Genomic DNA, 25514 nt, shown 5'->3' with positions numbered 1-25514 from the left:
GGTTGGGTCTTGTGATAATCTTGATTGATGGTTGGATTTTCCTCCTTGCCAGCTAGTGATGTAAGCTTTGCTACTTCACCAGAAGTAGATGTTAATTTATGTGCAAGTCTTACCCATAACACAGGATTATTTATTCTGCTGATGGCATACTTATGGATGAATTTTCCCCATCAATGGTTAGGTGTTGTCATACTTTTTTCCTTATGAAACAACCTCAGGACACTTTCACGGATCTCTTTTGTCTTCACTCCATAAACAATGGGGTTCATCATGGGAGGCAGAAGAAGGTAAAGATTGGCCATAATGATGTGAACATGAGGAGTGATGTGATGACCACCAAAACGGTGTGCAAAGAAGGTGAAGAAGGCTGGTGTATAAGAGATAGCAATGGCACAGAGATGAGCAGTGCAGGTGCCAAATGCCTTGCTCCTTTGTTCTGGAGAGGAAAGGCCCACAACTGCCTTCAGGATCATGAAGTAAGACATTGTAATGCAGGAGATATCAAAGCCCCCAATCAACATGGCAACTGTCAGGCCATATATAGCATCAACTCGGATATTGCTGCAAGCCAGCTTTACCACTGCCATGTGGTCACAATAGGTGTGAGCAATAGCTCTGCTGTTGCAATATATCATTTTCCTGACCAGAAAAGGAAAGGGGAGGATGAGAACTGCTCCTCTGAGGAAGGTGAGGATCCCTACCTTAAGAATGACTGGGTGGGTCAAGATAGTAGCATATCTTAATGGATAACAGATAGCTACAAAGCGGTCCAAAGCCATGAGCATGAGGACTCCAGATTCCATCCCTGTGAAAGTGTGAACAATGTACATCTGGATCAGGCAGTCTCTGAAGCTGATCTTCTCCAGGTTTAGCCAAAAAATGCAGAATGCTTTTGGCATCGTAGAGGTTCCCATAACTATGTCTGTGACAGACAACATGCAGAGGAAGTAGTACATGGGCCTGTGAAGGGCTTCCTCAGCCCAGATGATGTAGAGAAGTCCACAGTTCCCCAACATGCCAATGAGATACATAGAGAAAAATGGAAAGGAGATCCAGAGATGGGCATGTTCCAGTCCTGGGACTCCTTTCAAGAAAAACTGCATGAGGCTGTAGTCAGTTTCATTCACTATGGTCATCATAGGAAGAGAAAGGGTACATGACTCAACCTAGAATTTAAAAAGTCTGAGAAAAGAAACAGAAGAAGGAATCCATCAAACCAATGTTAGACTTCATTCCAAACACTTTAATAAAATAATATTTTTTTCTAAACAATTTTTCTCACTTTCACAAACATATTAATGTGGCACTTCCACTGTCCATCATGACACTTCATGTCACCAGTCTCATCTTTATTGGGAGCCATCACCCTGACATTATTGTATGGCTTTCAAACCTTCTTCTGAGAATTAAACTCACAGACCTTTGCACTTGAATAACAATAAATAGAGTATTAGCTATAGGAGCTATCTAGATCCTGGTACTGAGTAGCTTGCAGGAAAAGATGTTTAGAAGCTATCAGAAGGGTCTTTTCAGTTCACCTCCCAAGACTTTTGTAGTACAGAGACATCTGTGCCCTGAAAGCTTAAGGGGGAGTGGACTATATAGGCTGTTCTAATAGCTTTCACAATTTGTAAAATGCCTTTATTCATTCATTCATTCATCTGATGCAGTCTTGAACTTCTGTCCCATTTAATGCACATTTTTACACATCTAGCTTCAGGATTTATAATGAAAGCAAACATAGTATACAATAGTTTCATATATACTTTACTATCTCTTCCTGGGGACATGGACCAACAAATACAAATTAGCAAAATTATGGAAAGCCAACCAAAGGGATCTCTTTTAAAAATACTAGAGCATAAGAGACACAAATGAAGTAATAGTTAAAATGATGTAATTTTGCCTATTCCCAGAAGCACCCCAAATGTGACTCACTAGACCCAAATGTTAGGGGAGAAATCATCTGAGGAAAGATCCACACTTCCCTAGAATTAGCTGGAATGCTCAAAGTTTACGCAGCTGACAAGCTGAAGGATCAAAACAGACCGCTGCATCCCTAAAAACATTCTCATGTAATACTTTTGCATTTTCAGCTGCAGCTTCTTCATGTATCCAGACCCAATTTGTAATGCAGCCTTTGGAGAACAAAACTGCAGGAATCAAATTTTGGCTGGATCTGTTTGCACTTCAGAACTCAACTGTCACACATCACACAGAGCTTCCTCTTTTGCAGCACCTTAGTGGCAGGTGCCCCTCGTTAAAGGAGCAAACTGATGTGTTGGAGCTCAGAAAACACCTGTTCATGATCAGCCAAATCCATGCCAGCCAGTCTCTGCCTTTGTCTGACAAACAGAAGAGGGCTTATAGACCTTCAAGATACAGTTTCCCTTTGGGAGTCTCCTGGAATCAGCTGCATGTGAGTCTATAGAGAGCATTCAGAGACCGAAGCTGGACAGCAGGAAGTTTCTCGTGGGAATTTCCCTGTTATTCTGCCCCTGCCTAGTATGCTTCAAAGCTGAGCTGACCCCTGACTTAAAGAACTGACTCCCTAATTCTGATATAGAAGCCTTTATCCATCTCGGAAAATATGAACTGACTGATTCTTCCACCACTTCAGAATGGATCTCCACAGACTCTCCCACCAGACTCTCCGTAGAGCCGCCGAAAACAGTGCCGATCAGCTGTTTTGGTGGCTCAGAAGCCCCCTCCTTGGGAGAAGAGGAGGGGGTGAGCGCCCAGGTAGGGGTAGAGCTCTCCGGGGCCGCCAGAACTAAAAGTTTTGGCAGCTGAAGGATTGAGCCCCCCCAAGCCTGGGTTTGCTCTGGACTGTGGGGCGCCTCTGCTCCGGGCTTTTTGGAGCAGAGCAGGGCATGTGCAACCATCCCTGCCAGCAAGAGAGAACTTTTGAGAACTTGGATGCAGGCAGAGCGATACAGGAGATCCAGGTGAAAGTGAATTTATGATCTTTAACTCAATGGACTTTCTGGAGTTTGAAAGTGAAAGTGCGTAGCAGGCAATAGTGGGTGAAAATGGCGGCTAAATCTTCTAAAGTTCTTAGAAGCGTGGGGGCTTCTCCGGTGCAGCAGTCTTCGTTACAAGCTTTATTGCCCCCTCCCCCTGCACCTGCACTTGCACCTGCACCAACTTTTAAAGTTAAAGACTTGCAGAATGTGATGCAAGAGGCTATGGAAAAGCAATCGCAACAATTAGCTGAGATTATGGATGAAAAGCTGGATGAGAAGTTAACAGAAATAAGGGCAGACATCTTACTTGCATTTCAAGGCATGGCTATATGTATTGAGCGCTTGGACGAAAGAGTGGAAGATCTCAGCCAAAATAATATCAGATTAGATGCAAAAATGACAGAGACTGAAAATGTGGTGGAGAAAATTGATAGTGATTTGACCTTGGTACAGTATCATGAGATGGAGTTTGCTGTGAGAATTAGAGGCTTAAAAGAGGATCCTAAAGAAAATTTGAAGAAAATAGTTTCTGAGGCTCTGGAAGGGGTGCTGGGGTGATCAGCAGATGCAATTATGGAAGATATAGACAAAATTTTCCATGTTAATTCGTGGATTGCAAGACAAAGGAAATTACCCAGAGATGTGGTGGTTTATTTTACAAAGAGAGCAATTAGAAATGAGGTCATTCAAGCCTCTTACAATACTAAATTTGCAATTGCTGAGCAAGAAGTCTTGGTTTTAAAAGAGATCCCTCCAAGAATCCTAAGGAGAAGGAAGGAATTTGCCTTTTTGGCACAAGAATTAAGGCGACGTGATATTAAGTTCAGATGGGAGATACCAGTGGGTATGGTGGTGATGCATGAAGGTACGAGACATCGTCTTACTACAGTGTTGCAGGCGCGTGATTTTTACACTAATGTTTTAAAAGCAACCCCCATACCACTTTTGGAATCTACAAAGAAGAATGGTGAGGGAGAGCCTCAATTACGCAGTGAGAATTTACAAGGTGCTGAAGGAACAACGCAGATAGATGAGAAAGCTACAGGAGTGGATCAAATTTCAGTATCATCAGAGGAGGCCAGAGACCAGAGGATGACGTGTGCTGCTTCGAGACGAATGAGACGAGAGCAAGAACAAGACCAGCAGAAAGTTATGGCACCTCCAAAACTTACTTATAGTGAAGCAGTGGGAGGGGCGCGACCTAAGAAAGTGCAGGTGATCCTGGAAGAAGCGCTCCAAAAGCTTCGGGTCGCGAAGGATGGCGACAAAGTTTCTAACTTGGAATGTTAATGGCTTAAATTCACCGCAGAAGAGAAAGAAAGTTTTTCAATATTTAAAACAATTTAAGAATGATGTTATTTGTTTACAAGAAACACATATTAGAGTTACGGATCAAAAGTATTTACTAAATTCAAGACTGGGTACACAATTTATTGCCTCTGCAACGGATAAGAAAAATGGAGTGGTTGTTTATGTTAAAGAATACTTTGACAGCGGAGCTAATTGAAGCAGATAAACAAGGAAGATATGTTATAATTGAACTGTTAATAGAAGGCAAGAAAACACTCCTGGTTGGATTATATGCTCCTAATCAACAACAAGCAGACTTTTATAGTTTACTACACAGCAAGATTATTCAGTGGGATTATAAATCTTTTATTTTTATGGGAGACTGGAACGGTGTTTTGGATGTACAAATGGACAAGAGAGGTTCTTTTAAAAGTGTTCCAAGTCATGCTAAACTGCCTAAACCTTTTTTTGAAATGAAGGATGATTTGGAACTGCGAGATATTTGGAGAGAAAGAAATCTGCAAGAAAAGGACTATACTTTTTTTTCTGATAGACATCAATCTTTTTCCAGGATTGACTTTATACTAATTACCAATGATTTTTTTTCCAGGATTAAGAAGATTAAGATTTGTCCAAGAACTATGTCTGATCATAGTCCAGTCTGGCTAGAGATAGACAAGGATAATAGAGATAGGCGCTCCTGGCATCTAAATGAGAACTTGTTTAGAAATCAGGAAAATGTGGAAGAATGTAAAAAACACATGAAAGATTTTTTTTGAAATTAATATGCATAAGGGTACTTCTATTGATATGGTCTGGGATGCTAGTAAAGCTTATATGAGAGGTGTGTTAATATATTTGAATAACAAATATAGACGTAATCTGGAACTTAGGAGGAAGGAATTAGAGAATGAAATCAGGGAAAAAGAAAAGGCTTTAATTTTGAATTCATCGGATGTGAAGATTAAAGAGGCAATTAATTTATTAAGGGGACAGTTTGACAAGTTGATGGCTGATCAAGTGGCAACTAACCTATGGTATGCTAGACATAATACTTTTTGCAATGCCAATAAACCAGGTAGATGGTTAGCTTATTTGTTAAGGAAGAAGCAAAGGGCTTCTAATATAGACAGAATAGAACATAAGGGTAAGGTAGTGTATCAGCAGAGTCTTATTAAGAAAACTTTTGTTGATTTTTACTCTAAGTTATATGCTAGAGATAAGATTAGCGAGGCAGATATTGATGTATATTTGAGGAATGCTAATATTCCTGCTCTTACACAAGAACAAAAGGAAGAGATGAATCAATTGATAACTGAGGAAGAATTTTTTTTAGCAATTAAACAATTGAAGGTGGGCAAGACGCCAGGGACGGATGGGCTGACTGCTGTGTATTATAAAAATTTACAGTTAGAGATGGTAAAGCCATTACGGGAATTGTTTCAGACAATTCAAATGGGAGGAGGGGTGCCCCCGTCTTGGAAAACTGCTTTTATTTCTTTGATTCCGAAGGAAGATCAGGATGTCACCCAAGCAAAAAATTATAGACCAATATCACTTTTGAATACGGACTACAAGATATTTGCTAAGGTTTTAGCTAACAGATTAATGAGGGTAATGCCAATAAACCAGGTAGATGGTTAGCTTATTTGTTAAGGAAGAAGCAAAGGGCTTCTAATATAGACAGAATAGAACATAAGGGTAAGGTAGTGTATCAGCAGAGTCTTATTAAGAAAACTTTTGTTGATTTTTACTCTAAGTTATATGCTAGAGATAAGATTAGCGAGGCAGATATTGATGTATATTTGAGGAATGCTAATATTCCTGCTCTTACACAAGAACAAAAGGAAGAGATGAATCAATTGATAACTGAGGAAGAATTTTTTTTAGCAATTAAACAATTGAAGGTGGGCAAGGCGCCAGGGACGGATGGGCTGACTGCTGTGTATTATAAAAATTTACAGTTAGAGATGGTAAAGCCATTACGGGAATTGTTTCAGACAATTCAAATGGGAGGAGGGGTGCCCCCGTCTTGGAAAACTGCTTTTATTTCTTTGATTCCGAAGGAAGATCAGGATGTCACCCAAGCAAAAAATTATAGACCAATATCACCTTTGAATACGGACTACAAGATATTTGCTAAGGTTTTAGCTAACAGATTAATGAGGGTATTGCAACAAGTAATTCATGGTGACCAAACTGGGTTTATAAGTGGTAGACAAATGAAGAACAACGTGAGGCATATAGTTGATTTGTTGGAATTTCTGGAAAGAAACAATCAGATCCCTGCAGCGTTGATTTTTTTGGATGCTGAAAAAGCCTTTGATCAATTGGATTGGCAATTTTTGTTGAAAGTATTAGATAAAATGAATTTTGGGGATAAATTTTTACAACCAATTAGGGCGCTATATCAAAAGCAAACAGCCCACATAATAGTAAATAATAGTTTGACCGAAGTATGTAACATTGAAAAGGGCACGAGGCAGGGGTGCCCGTTGTCACCTTTACTATTTGTTTTAACATTGGAGATATTACTGATTAAAATACGGGATTCGGAAAAAATTAGGGGAATTCAAATAAGAGATCAGGATTATAGACTGAGGGCATTTGCAGACGATCTGGTTGTTACGGTGACCCAGCCAGAAAATTCAGTTGTAGAACTGATGGAGATAATAATGCAATATGGGAAAGTTTCTGGATTCAAGGTTAACATACAAAAAACTAAAATGTTGTCTAAGAATATGACAGTGTCACAAAAGGCTGCTTTAGAAGGGCTAACGGGATTTGAAATTGTCAAAAGGGTTAAATATTTGGGGTATATTTGTCACCCTCAAATGCAAAGCTATATAAAAATAATTATGAAAAGCTATGGGGAAAAGTTCAAAAAGAATTGGATAGCTGGAAAAAACTACAATTATCTCTATTGGGAAGAATTGCAGCAGTGAAAATGAATGTTTTGCCGAAATTTCTATTTTTATTTCAAATGATAAAGGTAAAGGTAAAGGTTCCCCCGCACATGCGTGCTAGTCGTTTCCGACTCTAGGGGCCGGTGCTCATCTCCGTTTCAAAGCCGAAGAGCCAGCGCTTGTCCGAGGACGTCTCCGTGGTCATGTGGCTGGCATGACTAGACGCCAAAGGCGCACGGAACGCTGTTACCTTCCCACCGTAGTGGTCCCTATTTTTCTACTTGCATTTTTACGTGCTTTTGAACTGCTAGGTTGGCAGAAGCTGGGACGAGTAACAGGCGCTCACTCTGTTACGCGGAACTCGGGATTCGACCCGCCAAACTGCCGACCTTCTGATCGACAAGCTTAGCGTCCTAACCCACTGAGCCACCGCGTCCCTTTTTTCAAATGATACCTATTCTTAAAAAGGATTCAAACCTGGAGGAATAGCAAAAGGGTATTAATAAATTTGTCTGGGCAGGGAAAAGGCCACGAGTTAAATTTAAGATTATGCAGGATACGCGTGAGAGAGGTGGTCTTAAAATGCCTAATCTTAAACTATACTATGAAGCTGCTGCTTTGTCAGCGATAAGTGATTGGATTAATTTAACACAAGTGAGATTATTAAATCTTGAAGGTCATGATTTGCTATTCGGTTGGTATGCATACCTATTGTATGATAAGAAGGTGGATAATGTATTCAAGGTGCATATTTTAAGACATGCTCTGTTGCGAGTTTGGAAAAAGTATAGACATAAGCTAAATTATAAGATACCTTTATGGGCAATACCGAAACACGCAATAGAAAATATAAGTGTTGGGTTTAAACATGATGGGACTACATATAAGGAAATTTTAAGTTTGGAAAGGAATGTATGGTATTTGAAGCCGTATAATATCTTACGAGAAGAAAAGATTGTTCAAACTTGGTTTCAGTATGGGCAATTACAGGCCAGGTGGAAAGAAGATCAGAAAATTGGTTTTTCAATGACTGATGAAAATTTGGTAAAGCAAATTAGAGATCAAGGTCAAGCACATATCAAACGGATATATCTTGCACTGATAGAAATTGATTCAGAGACAGAACTTGTTAAAGACTGTATGATAAAGTGGGCTCAGAATTTTCAAGAAGTCATTACAATGGATACTTGGGAAAAGATTTGGGTGAGAAATGTAAAATTTACGCAAGCTCAAAATTTAAGAGAGAACTTTTATAAAATGTTTTATAGGTGGCATTTAGATCCTAAAAAGCTAGCAAGTATGTATCCGAACTGCCAGCCTAAATGTTGGAGGTGTGGTGGTGAAGATGCAACGTATTTTCATATATGGTGGACCTGTAAAAAGGTTAAAGCATTTTGGATCAAAATTTGGTGGAATATGCAGAAGATATTTAAGAAAAGGATAAAGTTTTGTCCGCAATTGTTTCTACTGGGCATTAATACTGACACTATTGTTGTGGACTTAATTACGGCAGCAAGACTTTTAGTAGGGCACTATTGGAAGAAGGAAGAACTGCCGACTATAGAAGAATGGACTTTAAAAGTTTCCAACCTGGCGGAAATGGCAAAGATCTCAGCGTATTTGAAAGACCATTCGCAACAGAGATATATTGTGGAGTGGAAAAAATGGATTGATTATATTCAGAATAAATATGGGACTAAAAAGTTTCACTTAGCATTTGAATAAGTACTGATGTGATATTTATGTGGCTTGTAGTTATTTTATAAGAGTTAAAGTGCGATAGATTTAATAGTTTATTGTTTGCATATGGTAGATTAGGATTGTTTGTATTTTTATACCTTGTATTTAGCTCTGGGAAGTTGGGGAGGGGGGAGGGGGAGGGAGGGAGGTGTTGGGGAGGGTTGGGAAGAGGGGAGGGGGTTGGGAGGGGTTTTGTTTTGTTGTGGTAAAAATAAAATGTATTGTAAAACTTTTCAATAAAAAAAAGAATGGATCTCCACAGACTCTCCCACCACTTCAGAATGGATCTCCACATCTAACTTCAGTAGTTCATTTCTCTGTTCTCATTGATTGCAACCAGCAGTCTTCTCTCCCCCCACCCCCACTCCACATCCAAAGCAAGCTACTCTTTCTGAAACTCCTCCTTCTCCAACATCTCTTCATCTATTCTGCAACCTTCAGTCATTCTAAATGAGCTTAACATTTTACAAGTACCCATCTTGGGCTAGTAGACAATCAATTAGTTCTTCTTCTTCCAAAGGCCTGTTCTCTTTGTTTTGTGAATTTAACCATTTATGGGGTAGTTGTTGTGTACATATTTCCTGCTAAATGGAGTCATGCATTGCACCTTTATAAGTTCTTTAGACCAATATACCTAATCACATTCATTCAGTAGTACAGTAGCTGCATGGCTGAAATACCAACAAACTTCCTTTGACTTGAAGAGAATACTGGGCTCTTGATCTCCTTCTTTAGGTCATGTGGAGCCCTCTCTATAAGTCTTTTAAAATAAACAAAGTCCCATTAGCATAGAAATAAGGATGAGAAGCAAATGGATATAAATAGTGACTGCAGAGTTAGTTTAAACAGATATAAAAACTTCCTGATGGAAAGATCGGTACTGTACAATAGAGGAACAGGGAAAGTCTGGAGGTTGTGGATTCTCCACCTCCAAGGGTTTTGAAGAAAAAGACAAGTACTGTAAGCCATCTCTCAAGAATGGTTTAACTGGTTTTCCTGTACACTGCGTCTTTCTGGATAAAGTGCTTTGATTGTTTGTGAGCTGGTTGCAGCTGATGGACTTTGTGCTCCAAAATGTTTTAGTGCCTCAGGTAGTGAAGTCTACCTTTCTTAGAAAAATAGACTGGATTTTTTAGGGGTATGGATGAAACCATGCAAAGTTGAGTAGGAAAGGACAGAAGTAAACTTCAAAATGATCTTACTAGACTAGATAAAGGGCTGAAAACGGAAAAAATGAAACTGAGGTCAAGTGGGTGTAAAGTTCTTCACAAGGAAAAAGGAATCCCACACAGAGATGTGCATGCCTGGACTGTTATATTTCGGTGCATCACAGACTTCAACTGGTCCAGAATGTAGCCGTATACACAGTAATGGGCTCCTCGGTTTGCCCATATAACACCTCAGTTGCAAGAGCTGCACTGGCTTCCAGTTTCTTTCTGGGTACAATTCAAGGTGTTGGTCATCACCTTTAAAGCCCTGCATGACATGACATGATGTGACATGACATGCTTCCCTAAAGCATCAAAGATCTGGGTCTTCCTCCAAGTACTGAGAGAAGACTAGATAATTGTACAATAGAATTTTGGTCTTTGTTGTTTTTAATGTTTCAATCTGTTGAATTTTATACTTTTAATATAATTTCATATGTGCTGTTTTAACTTTTGATTGGAAGCCACCCAGAATTGGTTAACGGATGGGCAGCTATATAAGTTTTCAGAGCTTTCGTTTTATTGTTGGTAAGCCTAGGATAGCCCCAAAGTTCTTCCTCCTGTCTTGCAATTGTTTGCATCTGTGTGCAAGCATGAGAAGAATAGAGTGGGCTTTAAGAAACGTGCCAGGGATCCCAAATAGAAGTTACATGGCCTTAAGTCCTTCTTCACAGACACCATGGGGGTTTGGAACAGAACCATCCAGAATGAATACTTATGGCAGGAACTCTCTTTTCTTTATTCAAGGACTTCCTTCCTTCCTTCCTTCCTTCCTTCCTTCCTTCCTTCCTTCCTTCCTTCCTTCCTTCCTTCCTTCCTTCCTTCCCCTTCTGTTTCTTTGAATTCATCTTCTTCCTCTAGGTACAACTACACAATTTCTTCCAATTTTATAAAAGATCTATATGTGTGTGGCTTCTTGAGGTCACTCTGAACCTTCTTCTACTGTATACCACTGTACCTCAGCTGGTCCCGCCTCCACTCAAAATATGGAAGTGCTTTTTCTGGATCTAGGAAACTTGCCTGATGGCACAGCCTTCCTCAACAGGATAGCTTCCCTGAGCCTCCCAAGCCATGACAACAGACTAACATTCTGGGAAGCAGCAGACTGGGGAAGAGTGAAGTTGCTCTTTCATAGGGGAGAGGAAGGTTTCAAGAAGGCAAATGAAATGGCATCACCTAAAAGGAACAAACTGCATAATTACTTTCACTTTACTTTTATGGATGGACCTGATGCCATTGGAAATCCTAGCAGAACTTTATGGTGGGCAACCAAAGAAATTGAAATTCTAGCTTTTGTTGAGGCAGAACAGTTTGGACCTTTGCAAAGCCATACATTAATATGGCTTTATGACTTCAAACTCCTCGATGAGAGCAGTCAGGTTGCTCCATCACCCAATTTTGGTAGCCACAGAAGTTGTTTTCCAGCTGAGTTGAGCAGGCTGCTCCACCCATGTTTATGGGCTTCTTATGTCTGAATGGTGTGCTTGTACCACTTTCAAACTAAGTGTTCAAGGAAGATAGTGCAGGAATTTTCTGGCTGATTCAATCTGGCCAAAACTTTAAATATTTGAGGAATCTCAGAACTGATGACATGCCTAATGACTGGAAGAGGGTAGGTGTTTATGTTCAGAAATAAGAAAAGGAAGATCCAGCCAGACAAAGCCAGTCATTCTGGCATCAAGGCATGGGCGTTGCTTAAGCAAATCAGGAGGTCCCTTGAAGACAATTTCGACCTCCATATGGTTCCACAGGGTAAGATACATGAAAGAAAGGGAATGCAATTCTAGGTTATATCAGCAGAATTAGAGCTTCCAAATCATGGCAAGGAAGAGTTCCATCTGTTTTGGTTAGACTCTTTCCCAATTGCTAAGTATAAACCTTGAATTGCAAGTCCTCATAGGAATACATGAAAAACATTTCATATGGGACCTAAAGCTCTTATACTATAGTTTTTTCAGTTAAGAATCCTCCTATCTAAATGAACCGCCTTTAGGAGATCTGAATACAAACCCAGAATAGGAAAGGACATTTATTCTTCCATATTCTAACTTCCTTAATAAGATGGATCCTAATACAATAGGATAGATCAATGATAAATCTGCTCCCATCCCAAACTTGATAATGGTTTTATTGGTCAAAACATTTCTGTATCTCAAAACATTATGGACAACTACCAAGCAATCAAAGGACATAGAAAGTAAAATACCAGATTTATCAATGGCAAAGGCATGGATGAAGAAATAACAGGATCAAGCGGGCATCAAAATGGATTACACAGAGGTTGAACCACAGGACCTCAGGATGGTGGGCAAAGAGGCAAAGAATAAGCCCATGTCCAAAAGTGCCAGCATAAAAAGGAAATAATGAATAGGGGTGTGGAGAGTTTGGTCCATCTTGTTGACAAAGAAGATGATGCAGTTCCCAGTCAGGGCCTACAAAAATGAAATACATGGAGCAGATGGAGAGGGAAATCCAGAAATGGTTTTTTTCTAGTCCAGAAAAGCTTGTCAGAAGGAAAATTGAGAGCTGAATTCTGAGTGGTTTCTGAACACATTAAGCCATGAAGGGCTTTGTAAGTAAATAGCGGCACTTGAATTGCACCCAGAAGCATACTGGGAGCCAGAGTAACTTGCAGAATAAAATTGTAACAAGAGTGGATCAGGGTATATCAATATTTGCTTGCTGTTTTTCCTGCACATTGCTGAGTGCTGGACTAAAATGTACCTTCCAACTGTACATGACATTTATGACACTGTGATTGTATTTTTCTGCCCACTAAAGGACAGAAATGAAGTATTTTGAGGTGGCTGTTAGCCTGTGTCTGATATGGATAAATGCTGTATGTTCTGCAAATCCATCAGTAAATTATTTTTGCCTTTCAACAACCATCTTCTTGATCTCATGAAAACACATTCAGAGCTATGACCTGCCCCTTTTTAAAGAGATATTGCTCAGCTCCCAGAAATCTTAGACCCAAGACTTCATGGCTGAGTTCACACAACTTCTTTAACTAGGCCAATTACAGGCCCAGTGACCACAGACATCACTTCTTAGTTTGGCAGATGTTAACCCTGGCAATCTGACTGTTTTTTTTGCAAAGTGGGCCTATTTGGTTCATTCAATGTATTGTATACACTCAGTGAATGGGTGAACTCAGTAATTAGGTCAGGTATGTTGAGGAAATGCCTACAGAGGCATCAGAAGGCATCTGAAAATGCCATCTTGACTCACCCCAGGTTGATAACCCCTTCTTCTGGCTGAGAAAGTGTGGGTTTTCCTAGGTGAAAGCTATGTAAAACAAACAGATCACTGTAGACAAGAAAAATGGAGAAAATAATATTGTTGGTTCTACACTTGTACCTTGAAAGCAAGTCTTACTTTCTGTTTGGTGTGATTTGGGTGCCTCTTTGCTTTTTAGAGCAGGATCAAATTGATTGAATGATTATGTGCCATCAAATTGCTGTCAACTCTAAGTGACCTTATAAAACAGATGAGAGAGGGGGCAAGAGGCATACAAACAAATCATGCTATTGTTATAATAAACACTATAAAGCATGCAGTTTAGTGTGAAGCAAAGAGCCTGAAGGAATCCATATTTACATTTCTCAAGGAGATTTCCAACAAATCCATTGCATCCTCTGGGTTTTCCCAAAATTTGCTTTATACCAACCTACAGGGATTTGTATTGCCTTCTGGATTTCCTTCTGCATTATTGTTTCCTTCTGCATATGAATTCCTTCCTGCATTAGTTAGCAGACATGTTGATTTCAGTCAGGGTATTCCCTCCTGCAATGTGTGGAGACTACTGATCCCACAGGTATTGGAACCACACTATTAAGGCACCCTCTTCCTCCCAGTCTGTTTGTGTCAGGTATAATGTGTACGTCTACAGACCCTTGGCTGTGACCCAGGAACAAGCTCCAGGTAAGCATGACGTACTGTAGCTGTGGGTCTGATAACAGAGTTGACAGCTAGGTTGTGCAAGAAATGCATTGTGGTCACTAAATCTGGCACCAGAGGGGTGCAAAAGCTAAGGCTTGGAAGGGTGATGGTGAGTAATTGTAGGGGGACGGAGGAGCTTGAAGCCTGAGCAGCTTCAGTTATACTAGGGTTTTGGTCAGAAGTTGTGCTAGATGGAGTCAGCCCAAGGTGCCCCACTCCTCCTAGCCCCCTTGCTGGATTAGGATTTGTCCAGGGCTTATGGATGGTGGTAGCGCTAGTCGTGTCCAATTTAATTACATATAATTGAAGTTGGTTTTTAAAGTAGTATTTCTAGAGTACTGACAAAACAACAGCTTTTGCTGATAGCATGCCATTCTGGTGCATAGGGGTTCACTTGGAGGCTGCCAAGATTTTAGGGTTTAAATTGCTAGGGAATTTGGGAACTGAAATTCACACATCTAAATGTTGCCAGTGTTGTGAAACATTGGTTAAATCTATTTGGAGATTCAGAAAGAGTTACTACTGATACGATAAGTTCCTAATGTACTACAACTGTAGTCTGTACAATTAATAAGGGTATTGAAAAATATCTCCCATGGAATGTAAATCTCCATAACCTACTTATCTTCCTATTCTTCCCTTCTCCATTCCAATTTAAACCCTACATCAGTTCAGTCCCTCCACATATCTGATGAAGTGATGTACAATTTGTGAAAGTTTCTACCTTTTAATAAAATGAGTTAGTTGGAAAAGGGGCTCCCAGACTCCTCCTGAGTTGGAGCTGCTATAGCTTCACCTGGCTTTCCTCCAGCAGTGCTGATCATCCTGACGAGGAAAGGAAAGGAAAGGAAAGGGAAGGGAAGGGAAGGGAAGGGAAGGGAAGGGAAGGGAAGGGAAGGGAAGGGAAGGGAATTGCAGTAATGATGTCCCCCTAAACTCATTGGATTGTCGCTTCCCTGACTTTGTACAAATCTCTTTGCTATTGCAGGTCCTGAAGAAGTTGTGCCAGGCTTATTTTCTTTTCCTTGTATGCCATACAACACAGAGACGCACAAACAACAACTTTCCATTGTATGCATGTATTCCTTCTATGTTTCTAGAAGGCATCTTGAGAGAAGGCCATAACCAGGTCTTTTGTTACCAATCAGGATATAGGAGCTTCTAAGCTGGATAGAGTTTTTCCATCAATCCCTTAAGGATGTGATGGAATCATCTCAACTATCTACAGAAATATTCCATGTGGGTATGTGCATGTACATGTATATGAGACTTTATGAGATTAGGGTCAACCTACTGGTCCCAGCATGGCCAGCTCCTTCAGGATTAGAGTGCCATTCCCTTTCTGAGCTGGATGTTCCCAGCAAAAGTATGCTGCTTTGGCACCTTGAAATTTTCTTAATCTTGTGTATTTTAATAATCTATGTGACAAGGTTCAACCAACAGAATAAACCACCAAAATACATGTATAATGTAGAAGCCAATCCCAATTATAATAAGTCATGAAGAATTTTAAAATAAAATTTTCAAGGACTGCGAATTTTGGGAAAGAAAAGAGTTGATGTCACTCCCTGGAAGGGACTTCTTCAACTGCAAAGGTTTTGCAATTTTACCAATGCGTCCGTTTCTCTGACCATCTTGTCTCTGTTGCAGGTAGTGAAATGGTTGCTGAAGCCAGTTAGATGTCATGTCCTGTTACAATCAATCAAGAGGTGTCTCTTTTTTTTCCCTAATGGGGATTCCAGGCCTAGAAAGTGCCCAGTTTTGGATTGCCTTCCCCTTCTGCTCCATGTATTTGATCTCTTTGGTGGGGAACATCACCATCCTCTTTGTGGTCAGAAGGGAACCTAGCCTTCACTTGCCCATGTATTATTTCCTTTGCATGTTAGCTGTCCTTGACTTGATACTGACCACCTCCACTGTGCCCAAGATTCTGGGTATCTTCTGGTTCCACTCCCATACAATTGGCTTCAAAGCTTGTGTGATCCAGATGTTTTTCATTCATGGCTTCTCAGCTGTGGAGTCAGGTGTGCTGCTTGCCATGGCCTTTGATCGCTTTGTAGCAATCTGTGCCCCCTTGCGTTACACTACCATTCTCACCAGTTCTGTCATTGCTAAGATTGGATGTGCAGCCTTCATGAGGGGCATTGGGTTCATGACCCCCTTGACCTGCATGGTGAGCCATCTCCCATATTGTGGGCCTAATGTCATTGCCCATTCCTACTGTGAGCACATGGCTGTGGTAAAGCTGGCCTGTGGAAATACAACACCCAACAACATCTATGGGATCACAGCAGCCACCTTTGTGGTGGGCTCAGATTCAATCTTCATTGCTGTCTCCTATGTGCTCATCCTCAGAACAGTCCAGGGACTCTCCTCCAAAGAAGCCCGGCAGAAATCCTTTAGCACTTGTGGCTCCCACATCTGTGTCATCCTGATCTTTTACACGCCTGCCCTTTTCTCCTTTTACTCTCAGCGCTGGGGACACAATATTCCTGCACATATCCACATCTTGTTGGCTGACCTATATCTTCTGGTGCCCCCCATGCTGAATCCCATAATCTATGGCATGAAAACCAAGCAACTCCGCCAGCAAATGCTAAAGCCATTCTTTGCAGCACGATTTGAGCCTTGATTCCAATTGTTAGAAGCCAGAAGGTGAGAAGGACACCTTGCAGGTGTTAAATGTTCATGTTTAAATGTTGATATTCATGTCATTTGCTGAAGAATACCTTAGAGAAACTCCATGTTTGGCCTACAACTCAGCATATTTACTTGTCTTTCTCTTCAATCACCTGCCTTTCAGATCTTTCTTGTCCTCAGAAAACTTTGAAACTTCAGATCTAACAGAAAGCTTTTACATTCAGCTACTAAATCTTCCAACAAACCTGGAGGATGCAACAATCCAGCTGGACTCAAAAGATCCTTCTATCAAAGATTTGCAAACAATTAAGCTGCCTAAAGGACAAATGTTGATGGTGTACTAGTGTAGAATGGGCTGAGCTGTAAAATTGCATTATCTCTGTTTCACCGAATGATTATGCAAAATTAAATTAAAAATTAAGAGCCAGTTTGGCATATAGGTGAAAGTGCTGCCTAGAAACCAGGAGACGGTGAGTTCTAGTCCTGCCTTGGCATGAAAACTGGATGGATGACTTTGGGGCGGTAACTCTCCTTCAGTTCAACCCACTCTCAGGGTTGTTATGGGAAACATAGGGAAAGGGCGGTGTATTAAGTATGTCCATCACTTTGAGTTGTAAATATATATATATATAAAGGCAGGATAAAAAATAAAATCTAAAATAATTGGTATTGCCTCAGTCTCTGTTAATGCTAATAGGACACCTTGTCTGGGTTAGTCTTTCCCAAGGTGGTGCCATCTGGTTAATTTGCCCATTTCAGTGTTACTGCTACAATGTAATTGAAGGGTGCCTGTTACAAGCTGAGGAAGGGAAAGTGAGGACAATTACTGAATCAAGTGCAGAGGCTCTGTTGAAGCATTGATCTGGTTATTACCATTTGGTTCCATACACTCTTGTCTTTAACCAGTCTTGGTTAGGCTGACTATGGATTCACTTTCTTGCAGGAAGACACAAAAGATAAGGGACAGACAAGATGGTAGCAGCTCCTAAACACTCTGAACATTCTTGTTTCTAATGAACACTTTGGGGCTCCAGGATTGGAAGCAGCTGGGAAAAGTTTGGTGTTCATCACTTGGAACATTGCGAGACTGTGTGATCCAAAAATAAAGACCTCTCTCCTGCTGGGCTTCCTTCCTGCCACCTCTCTTGAGTGCCCCCTTGCTGCAGGAGGACCCAATGCAAGCCCAACAGTTGGGCAGCACAGTGTCCATCCTGAGGGAAAGCAGGACCATTATGGTTGTCAAAGAGACAACCCATGGCTATAGATCCTTGGGTTGGAGCAAACACCCGTTAGTGGCTCCAGGGTCAGAGGCAGGTGCAGTGGGGACAAAAACAGGAAAGGAAGTTTCTTTGCCTGCCCTTTGCTAGTGTGCCCATAATTGAAGTCCCGTCTGTTTTACATGCAATGGATATTTAAAAAGAGGCAGGATTTCCACTGCATGGTTGCACCCACCATTCTGACTCTTTTGACCATCTGTGGAGAATTCTGCAATTGCTAAAAATTAAACAATGAAATCTCCACTGAGCTCATTTCTGGGGATGGGCGGTGAGGGGAGGGAGAATCCATTTATTCAGCCATGCCATTTCCTCAGACAGATGTGATTTAATGTCATTGGCATCATTCTCCAACCTTTGCATGATAGCATTGTTACACAGTTGGTATCAATCACTGTAGGAATTTGATCCATTGCTTGCAAAACCCATTGCATTTGGGACTGGGGGATCAGAATTACCGAGATCTTTTGCCACCCTGAGAGAGGAGCTCTATGAAAATTGAGAAGCACGTCTAAACCCGGCATACCCCAGTTCAATTACCAAAGCTAAATGTCAAAATTTTACCCTAAAATAACCACCTTTCCCTATCTGTGTGGTAGTCCCACTCACTTGGCCCTGAGCCCCACCTCAAAAGGATTTAAGTGGTTTTGAATTTGATGGGGCATCCAAAACAGTCCTGTTTCTGAAGCCTCACATCAATCCAGTTTTGTCTTTTGCGTTCATGATCCAAAGACAGTTTGGCACCATATGGGACTACAATTCCCAGCACACTAAGATAAAGCCCTTCCTGAACAGAATGATGGTATTGGCATTGCTAAGCATTGCAATTCCACAGTGCACCAACATGAAGTTCATTATGACCTTGGAAATAAGAAACTCAAAGGAGCTAGGTTTTCAACTAACCCATTTTAAAAATAGCATCAGGTTTTGTGTGCAACTTGCTTCTTCAAAAGGCTTAAAGCTACTCCAGGCACCTGCTTTACTGACCAATCAAGGAAATCATCTTGTGTGTATTGGCCCAGTCCAAAACTGGGTCCCTTTTATTTGGCACAATTTGAGCCAATAATCATGCTGAGAGAGGAAATCGAGGTTCAACACTTTATTTCTGTACAGAATTAAAGATAAGTACACTTGGAACTCAAGTCCAAATCAAACATGCCTGCTGGTATTCATTAGTCTGTTTTATAGCATTAAAACCACATATAGCATTAATACCACCATGGTGACACAGTGGTTAGAATGTAGTATTGCAGGCTAATACTATTGAGTGCTGACTGCCAGCAGTTCGGCAGTTAAAATCTCACTGGCTCAAGGCTGACTCAGCCTTCCATTATTCTGAGGTTGATAAAATGAGGCCCCAGATTGTTGGGGGCAATGTGCTGACTCTGTAAACCATTTAGAGAGGGGTGTAAAGCACTGTGAAGCAGTATATAAATCTAAGTGCTATGAATAGAATAGAATAGAATAGAATAGAATAGAATAGAATAGAATAGAATAGAATAGAATAGAATAGAATAGAATAGAATAGAATAGAATAGAATAGAATAGAATAGGATAGGATAGGATAGGATAGGATAGGATAGGATAGGATAGGATAGGATAGGATAGGATAGGGTAGGGTAGGGTAGGGTAGGGTAGGGTAGGGTAGGGTAGGGTAGGGTAGGGTAGGGTAGGGTAGGATAGGATAGGATAGGATAGGATAGGATAGGATAGGATAGGATAGGATAGGACAGGATAGGATACCAGAGTTGGAAGGGACCTTGGAGGTCATCGAGTCCAACCCCTTGCTTAGGCAGGAAACCTTATACCATTTCAGACAAATGGTTGTCCAATCTCTATTGCTACACATTAAAATCAGAATTTTCTGATATTTCTTCATTACTTCCTAATTTATTAAAGACATGTGCAATTTAGGCTGACATCTCATATTATGCATAGGAGTGTGTGTGTGTGCATTTAATTAATAAGCTCTCCACCCCTAGATATGCTTTTTAGCATGCTAATGATGAGCTCTTTACCTCTGGATCTTTGCCTGGATACTCTTGGTCATAGCTTAAGCTAAATGTCCACAGTTGGCCAATTAGACTAACACTTCCTTTAACTGAAGTGTTTATGGTCAGCCTCTTTAGCTTCTTAAGGTAAGTGTCAGAGAAGGTTTTTAGCTAACTTTTGATCAAACAAATTCATAGACAAAGTGATTTGGATTTTTTTTTTAAAAAAATCCTTTCTAAAAAGCTCACAAAAGGCCTCTGATTAGCCTCTGGGCCCAGGATAGCATCTTGACCAACTTTCTCTGCATTACTTGAGACCGGACAGTATAAATAATGGGATTTAAGACAGGGGGAAAGATGAGGTAGAAGTTGGCCAGAAGAATATGAGTTGGAGGAGACACCTGATGACCAAACCTGTGGGTCAGGGAGGAGACTGCTATGGGGATGTAGAAAGCTAAGATGGCACAAATGTGGGAGCTACAAGTGCTAAAAGATTTGAGCCGGGTCTCTGCTGTGTCTAAATTCATCACTGCCCGGAGGATCAAGACATAAGACAGACCAATGCCCAGGGAATCAATGATGAGGACCAGAAAGCCAATCGCCATGCCATAGATGTTGCTGATTGAGGTGTCTTCACAGGAAAGTATCACCACAGCCATGTGCTCACAATAAGAGTGTGCGATGATGTTGGTATGATAATGAGTCAGTCTCCTCACAAGCAAAGGGAGAGGTGAGATATAGAGGAAGCCTCTCAGGACAGCTGCCACCCCAATCTTAACAACAGTCGAATGGGTTAAAATGGCCTTATGTCTCAATGGGGTACATATTGCCACATAACGATCATAAGCCATAGCCAGAAAAATCCCTGATTCAACAGTAGCAAAAGAATGAATGGTGAACATCTGCAGGAGGCATGAGTGAAAGCCAATCTCTTTGCTGTTGAACCAGAAGATGGCTAGCAGCTTGGGCAGAGCGGAGGAGGAGAGCACTAAGTCAGTGACAGCCAGCATAGAAAGGAAGAGATACATAGGTTGGTGGAGGCTGGGCTCTGCCTTGATGATGAAGAGGATGGTGCAGTTCCCTAGCACTGCCATAATGTACATGGAGCCAAAGGGGATGGACAACCATGCATGGACTGCTTCCAGTTGAGGAACGCCCATGAGTAAGAAGCTAGAGGGGCTGAGACAGGTATTGTAGAAAGCAGAGGTCATATCATCAACACATCCCAGGGCAGACCATCATTCCTGCAGTTGGAAACATGAATATGTAAAGTTTTATTTATTTGATTACCTGATTAAAAAAATTATGTCACTACCTACCTAACCAATGAAATTCCGGGCAGCAAACTATAATAAAAACATAATACAATTTTTAAAACAAGTTAAGATAAAGGGGAAAACCAAGTCTAAATAACCCCCTTGTCTCAGTTTGATGGGATTATTTTTGAACATATGTTGCTTTCCAAGGGTGGCAATTAACATAGAAAACAAGACAGTGGGGGCTTTTATGCTTTTAAAATTTACCGCAAAACCGTTTACAACAAGGATTTACAACAGGCATATATAACACAGACCTGTGGTTTGGTGTCTGGTTTTATCCTAACTTTCTGGGATGGGATTTTACTATCTTGTGCTCAGTGTGGCTTGGCTCCTCCTGGAACCACTCATCTACTACTTCTCTGTTGGGGAAAAGAATCTCTTTCAGGGTCTTCTGCCCAGTCCTTCTCCGGAGACCAGGACTTTGACAATGACCAATGAACCCTTCTTTCATTCCCATCCTGGGTGAAGATGTCATCTCTTTGAGCCTTTGCTTCCCTTTTTCCAGGTAAGTCTCCTATGGACCTTTGTTCTTCCTCACCAGTCAAGAACTGATGACTGCTCTGCACACTCATGTAACTTCATCTTTTCTCTCCAGCCAGTTCTGTATTGTCTTTTTTTCCTCCTCTCCTTCTCCCTCTCTCCATTTTTGGATCAGATCAGCACCATATCCCCCAGCAGCTAAAGAGCTGAACATCCTCCAGGCTCCAACATCTATATACCACAACAATGGTTTTGCTCCCTCAACATTACCCCACAACAGCTCTAGCTAGCTTATGAACCCCTGTGGCAGCAGAGCTGTCCTTCAGTTGAGTTTCTTCTCCACTTTTCTCTCTCCATTTGCTAATTCATGCCAGCAAAAGAGCAACTAGGTCAGATCACTAAACTTCATATGCTGCATACCTATCACACATAACCATACCTGAACTCCATTAACCCCAATTTTGTCTAGGGTCAAATCCAGGTCTTCATAGTGTTCCTTGTATGTCCATATGCTTCCAATAATGGGGCTGTCCATCTACTCAATCCTGTTAGATTCATCTTGCTTGAGGAAAGGAAAAGTGGATAAAGATGGCTTTCCAGTCTCACCTACAACTGTGGTAATCTTCTTACAAGCTGCCTGTTCTGATTCTCAACTGAGTTGCCCATGACCTCTGTATTTAGATCATCACATCGGCACTGCAGCATGTTCTTAACAGCCATTGTGCCCTCAGTCATTCATCAAACACTCCGCAAAAAGTCTTTCTATACATTTTCTGGACTGCCAGATAGACATCTGGACATGAGGAGTGGAAGAAACGAACAGAAGGCACATGATGCTAAAACAAACTGCCCGGCATGTTCCAAGCTCCATCCCAATAAGGTAAAGAACAACCCTTTGAAAAGCAAGCTGAGTTTGGTCCATGGGCATCTCAAGTGCTGCACCAGCTGTTTGGTTCCCAGACCATCTTCTTCCTTTGAGACCCAGCCATTTTGCAGTTTCCCTTCCCCAGCAACATGAAGGAATCAGCTTCTGATCAAGGAATCCAGAGCAAGGCTGTCAACCTGGGCAATGCGTCATAGCAGCAAGACCCAGCTGGGGCACTCCTTTGTGTAAACAGAAGCCAGCCAGGATCTCTACACTTTTGCAAGGGGACCCATCCCTCCAAGCCCTCCCTCCAGTCTGTGGAGATCTGAATTCTGTTTCCTAAAATTCCATCTCATAAAGATGATCATACATTTAACTTACTAAACTGGCAAGTCAGGTTGGTCACTTCTGCAGAAATGTTGGCTGGCACTTCTTGGCGAAATACTTATGCTGCTATTTCCCACACCTTCAGGGATTTTACAAGCCAGCAGGGGCCAGTGGCAATTAAGTGGTGGTTTGGCTTGAAAACTTCAAAGCATCAATAAGGTCTAAAAAAAATTTTTTTGAGCAAATCTGCTGCCATTGTCAACCTCCCATCGCTTGGTTCGCTCCCACAGGGTCGACCTACTCAGAGTTCTGTTGGTTAAGCAATGCCGGCTGGCGACCCCTAGGGGGAGAGCCTTCTCTGTGGGCACACCGACCCTCTGGAATGAGCTGCCTCCGGAGCTGCGGATGGCCCCCGAGCTTTGGTCCTTTCGCCGTGAGCTGAAGACATGGATGTTTCAACAATCGGGCCTGGACTGACTATGGTTTTAAATTTGGTTTTATGGGGTTAAATTACTATGTATTGAACATATCTACTGTTTAATTCTTTTTTAAATTTTGTATTTTCATGTTCTTTTTTAGTTTTTATTGTTGTGAGCCTCCCTGAGTCCTTAGGGAGAAGGGCGGCATATAAATATAATCAATCAATCAATCAAATCATTCTTTTGATAGACCTACTTAAATGGAAAGTAAGGTTCCCACAATTCCCTTAGTCTGGCTAAGTATAGACATAACTTACATTTTAGCAGATTCTGCCAGCTGAAGATTTTTCCACTCCACGTCCACTTGCTTGGCCACCAAACTCTTGCTTGCCCTGTCTTTTCATTTTGGAAGATAAGAATGTGCTAGCAGGGGTCTCCCACCCCAAATCTCCTCATCCCAGAAGTGGCCAGATGGAAACTAAACACTTCAAACCTTCTGAAATACACCTGGTGATTTGTATTTCATTTATGTGCATTTTTAAAACTGCTGCTGTATCATATATTGCAGCGATGCTCTGGTCAGTAGTCTTGATTTTATGCTGCTGTTTCATTTATTGATTTGTGTGGGGTCAATTTTTTTTTACTCTCCCTCACACTCAAGGTTATGATCTCTTCAAATCTGGGTACAGGAAAGTAGCATACAATGCTGTAATTTTTCCCTTTCTTATTGCATTCTTTGACCAAGTGACAAAACTAGTGGACCAGAGGAATGCCATAGATATAATTTACTTGGGCTTCAGTAAGGCATTTGATAAAGTAGATCACAACCTACTACTTGATAAGATAGAAAAATGTGGGTTAGATAGCATCACCACCAGATGGATTCGTAGCTGGCTGACAGACCGTACTCAGCGTGTGGTCCTCAATGGAACTGCATCTACATGGAAGGAAGTGTGTAGTGGGGTGCCCCAGGGCTCTGTTCTGGGCCCAGTGCTCTTCAACATCTTCATCAACGATTTGGATGAGGGGATAGATGGGGAACTCATCAAATTTGCAGATGACACCAAGCTGGCAGGAATAGCCAATACTCCAGAAGATAGGCTTAAGATACAGGAGGATCTGGACAGACTCGAACACTGGGCACTATCTAACAAAATGAAATTCAATTGCGAAAAAAGTAACTTCTACATTTAGGCAAGAAAAATCAAATGCACAGGTATAGTATAGGTGGTACCTTGCTTAATAGTAGTAACTGTGAGAGAGATCTCGGAGTCCTAGTGGACAATCACTTAAATATGAGCCAGCAGTGTGCTGCAGCTGCCAAAAAAGCCAAAACAGTGCAGGGCTGCATTAACAGAGGGATAGAATCAAGATCATGTGATCATTTACAATGCCTTGGTAAGGCCACACCTGGAATACTGCATCCAGTTTTGGTCACCACCATGTAAAAAAGATGTCAAGACTCTAGAAAGAGTACAGAGAAGAGCAACAAAGATGATTGGGGGACTGGAGGCTAAAACATATAGGGAACGGTTGCTGGAATTGGGTATGTGTAGTTTAACGAAGAGAAGGGTGAGGGGTGACATGATAGCAGTGTTCCAATATCTCAGGGGCTGCCACAAAGAAGAGGGAGTCAAGCTATTCTCCAAAGCACCTGAAAGCAGGACAAGAAGCAACAGATGGAAACTAGTCAAGGAGAGAAGCAACCTAGAACTAAGGAGAAACTTCCTGACAGTTAGAACAATTAACCAGTGGAACAACCTGCCTGCAGAAGCTGTGAATGCTCCAACACTGGAAGTTTTTAAGAAGAGACTGGACAGCCATTTGTCTGAAATGGTATAGGGTTTCCTGCCTGAGCAGGGGGTTGGACTAGATGACCTCCAAGGTCCCTTCCAACCTCCTCCTCTTCTTCTTCTTCTTCTTCTTCTTCTTCTTCTTCTTCTTCTTCTTCTTCTTCTTCTTCTTCTTCTTCTTCTTCTTCTTCTTCTTCTTCTTCTCCTCCTCCTCCTCCTCCTCCTCCTCCTCCTCCTCCTCGTCATCATTATTATTATTATTATTATTATTATTATTATTATTATTATTATTATCATCATCATCATCATCATCATCATCATCATCATCATCATCATCATCATCATCTCTTGGGA

General features: G+C 41.2%; 1 protein-coding gene across 1 annotated transcript; it reads right to left on the bottom strand.

The window, feature by feature from the left end:
- Window positions 1–170: 170 nt before the first annotated feature.
- Window positions 171–21168, bottom strand: LOC308668060 (uncharacterized protein; the record flags this gene model as incomplete). Its single annotated transcript, XM_081327719.1, has 4 exons — window positions 171–1166; window positions 16136–16302; window positions 16384–16544; window positions 20207–21168. 4 exons carry the CDS (start codon window positions 21166–21168, stop codon window positions 171–173), a joined length of 2286 nt encoding a protein of 761 aa, XP_081183845.1.
- Window positions 21169–25514: the final 4346 nt, after the last annotated feature.

The sequence above is a fragment of the Vipera berus genome, assembly GCF_964194415.1.
Source record: "Vipera berus genome assembly, chromosome: 4".
Classification (NCBI taxonomy): Eukaryota; Metazoa; Chordata; class Lepidosauria; order Squamata; family Viperidae; genus Vipera; species Vipera berus.
The sequence above is the reverse complement of the archived record's forward strand: the minus strand, read 5'-3'. Positions and strand labels throughout refer to the sequence as shown.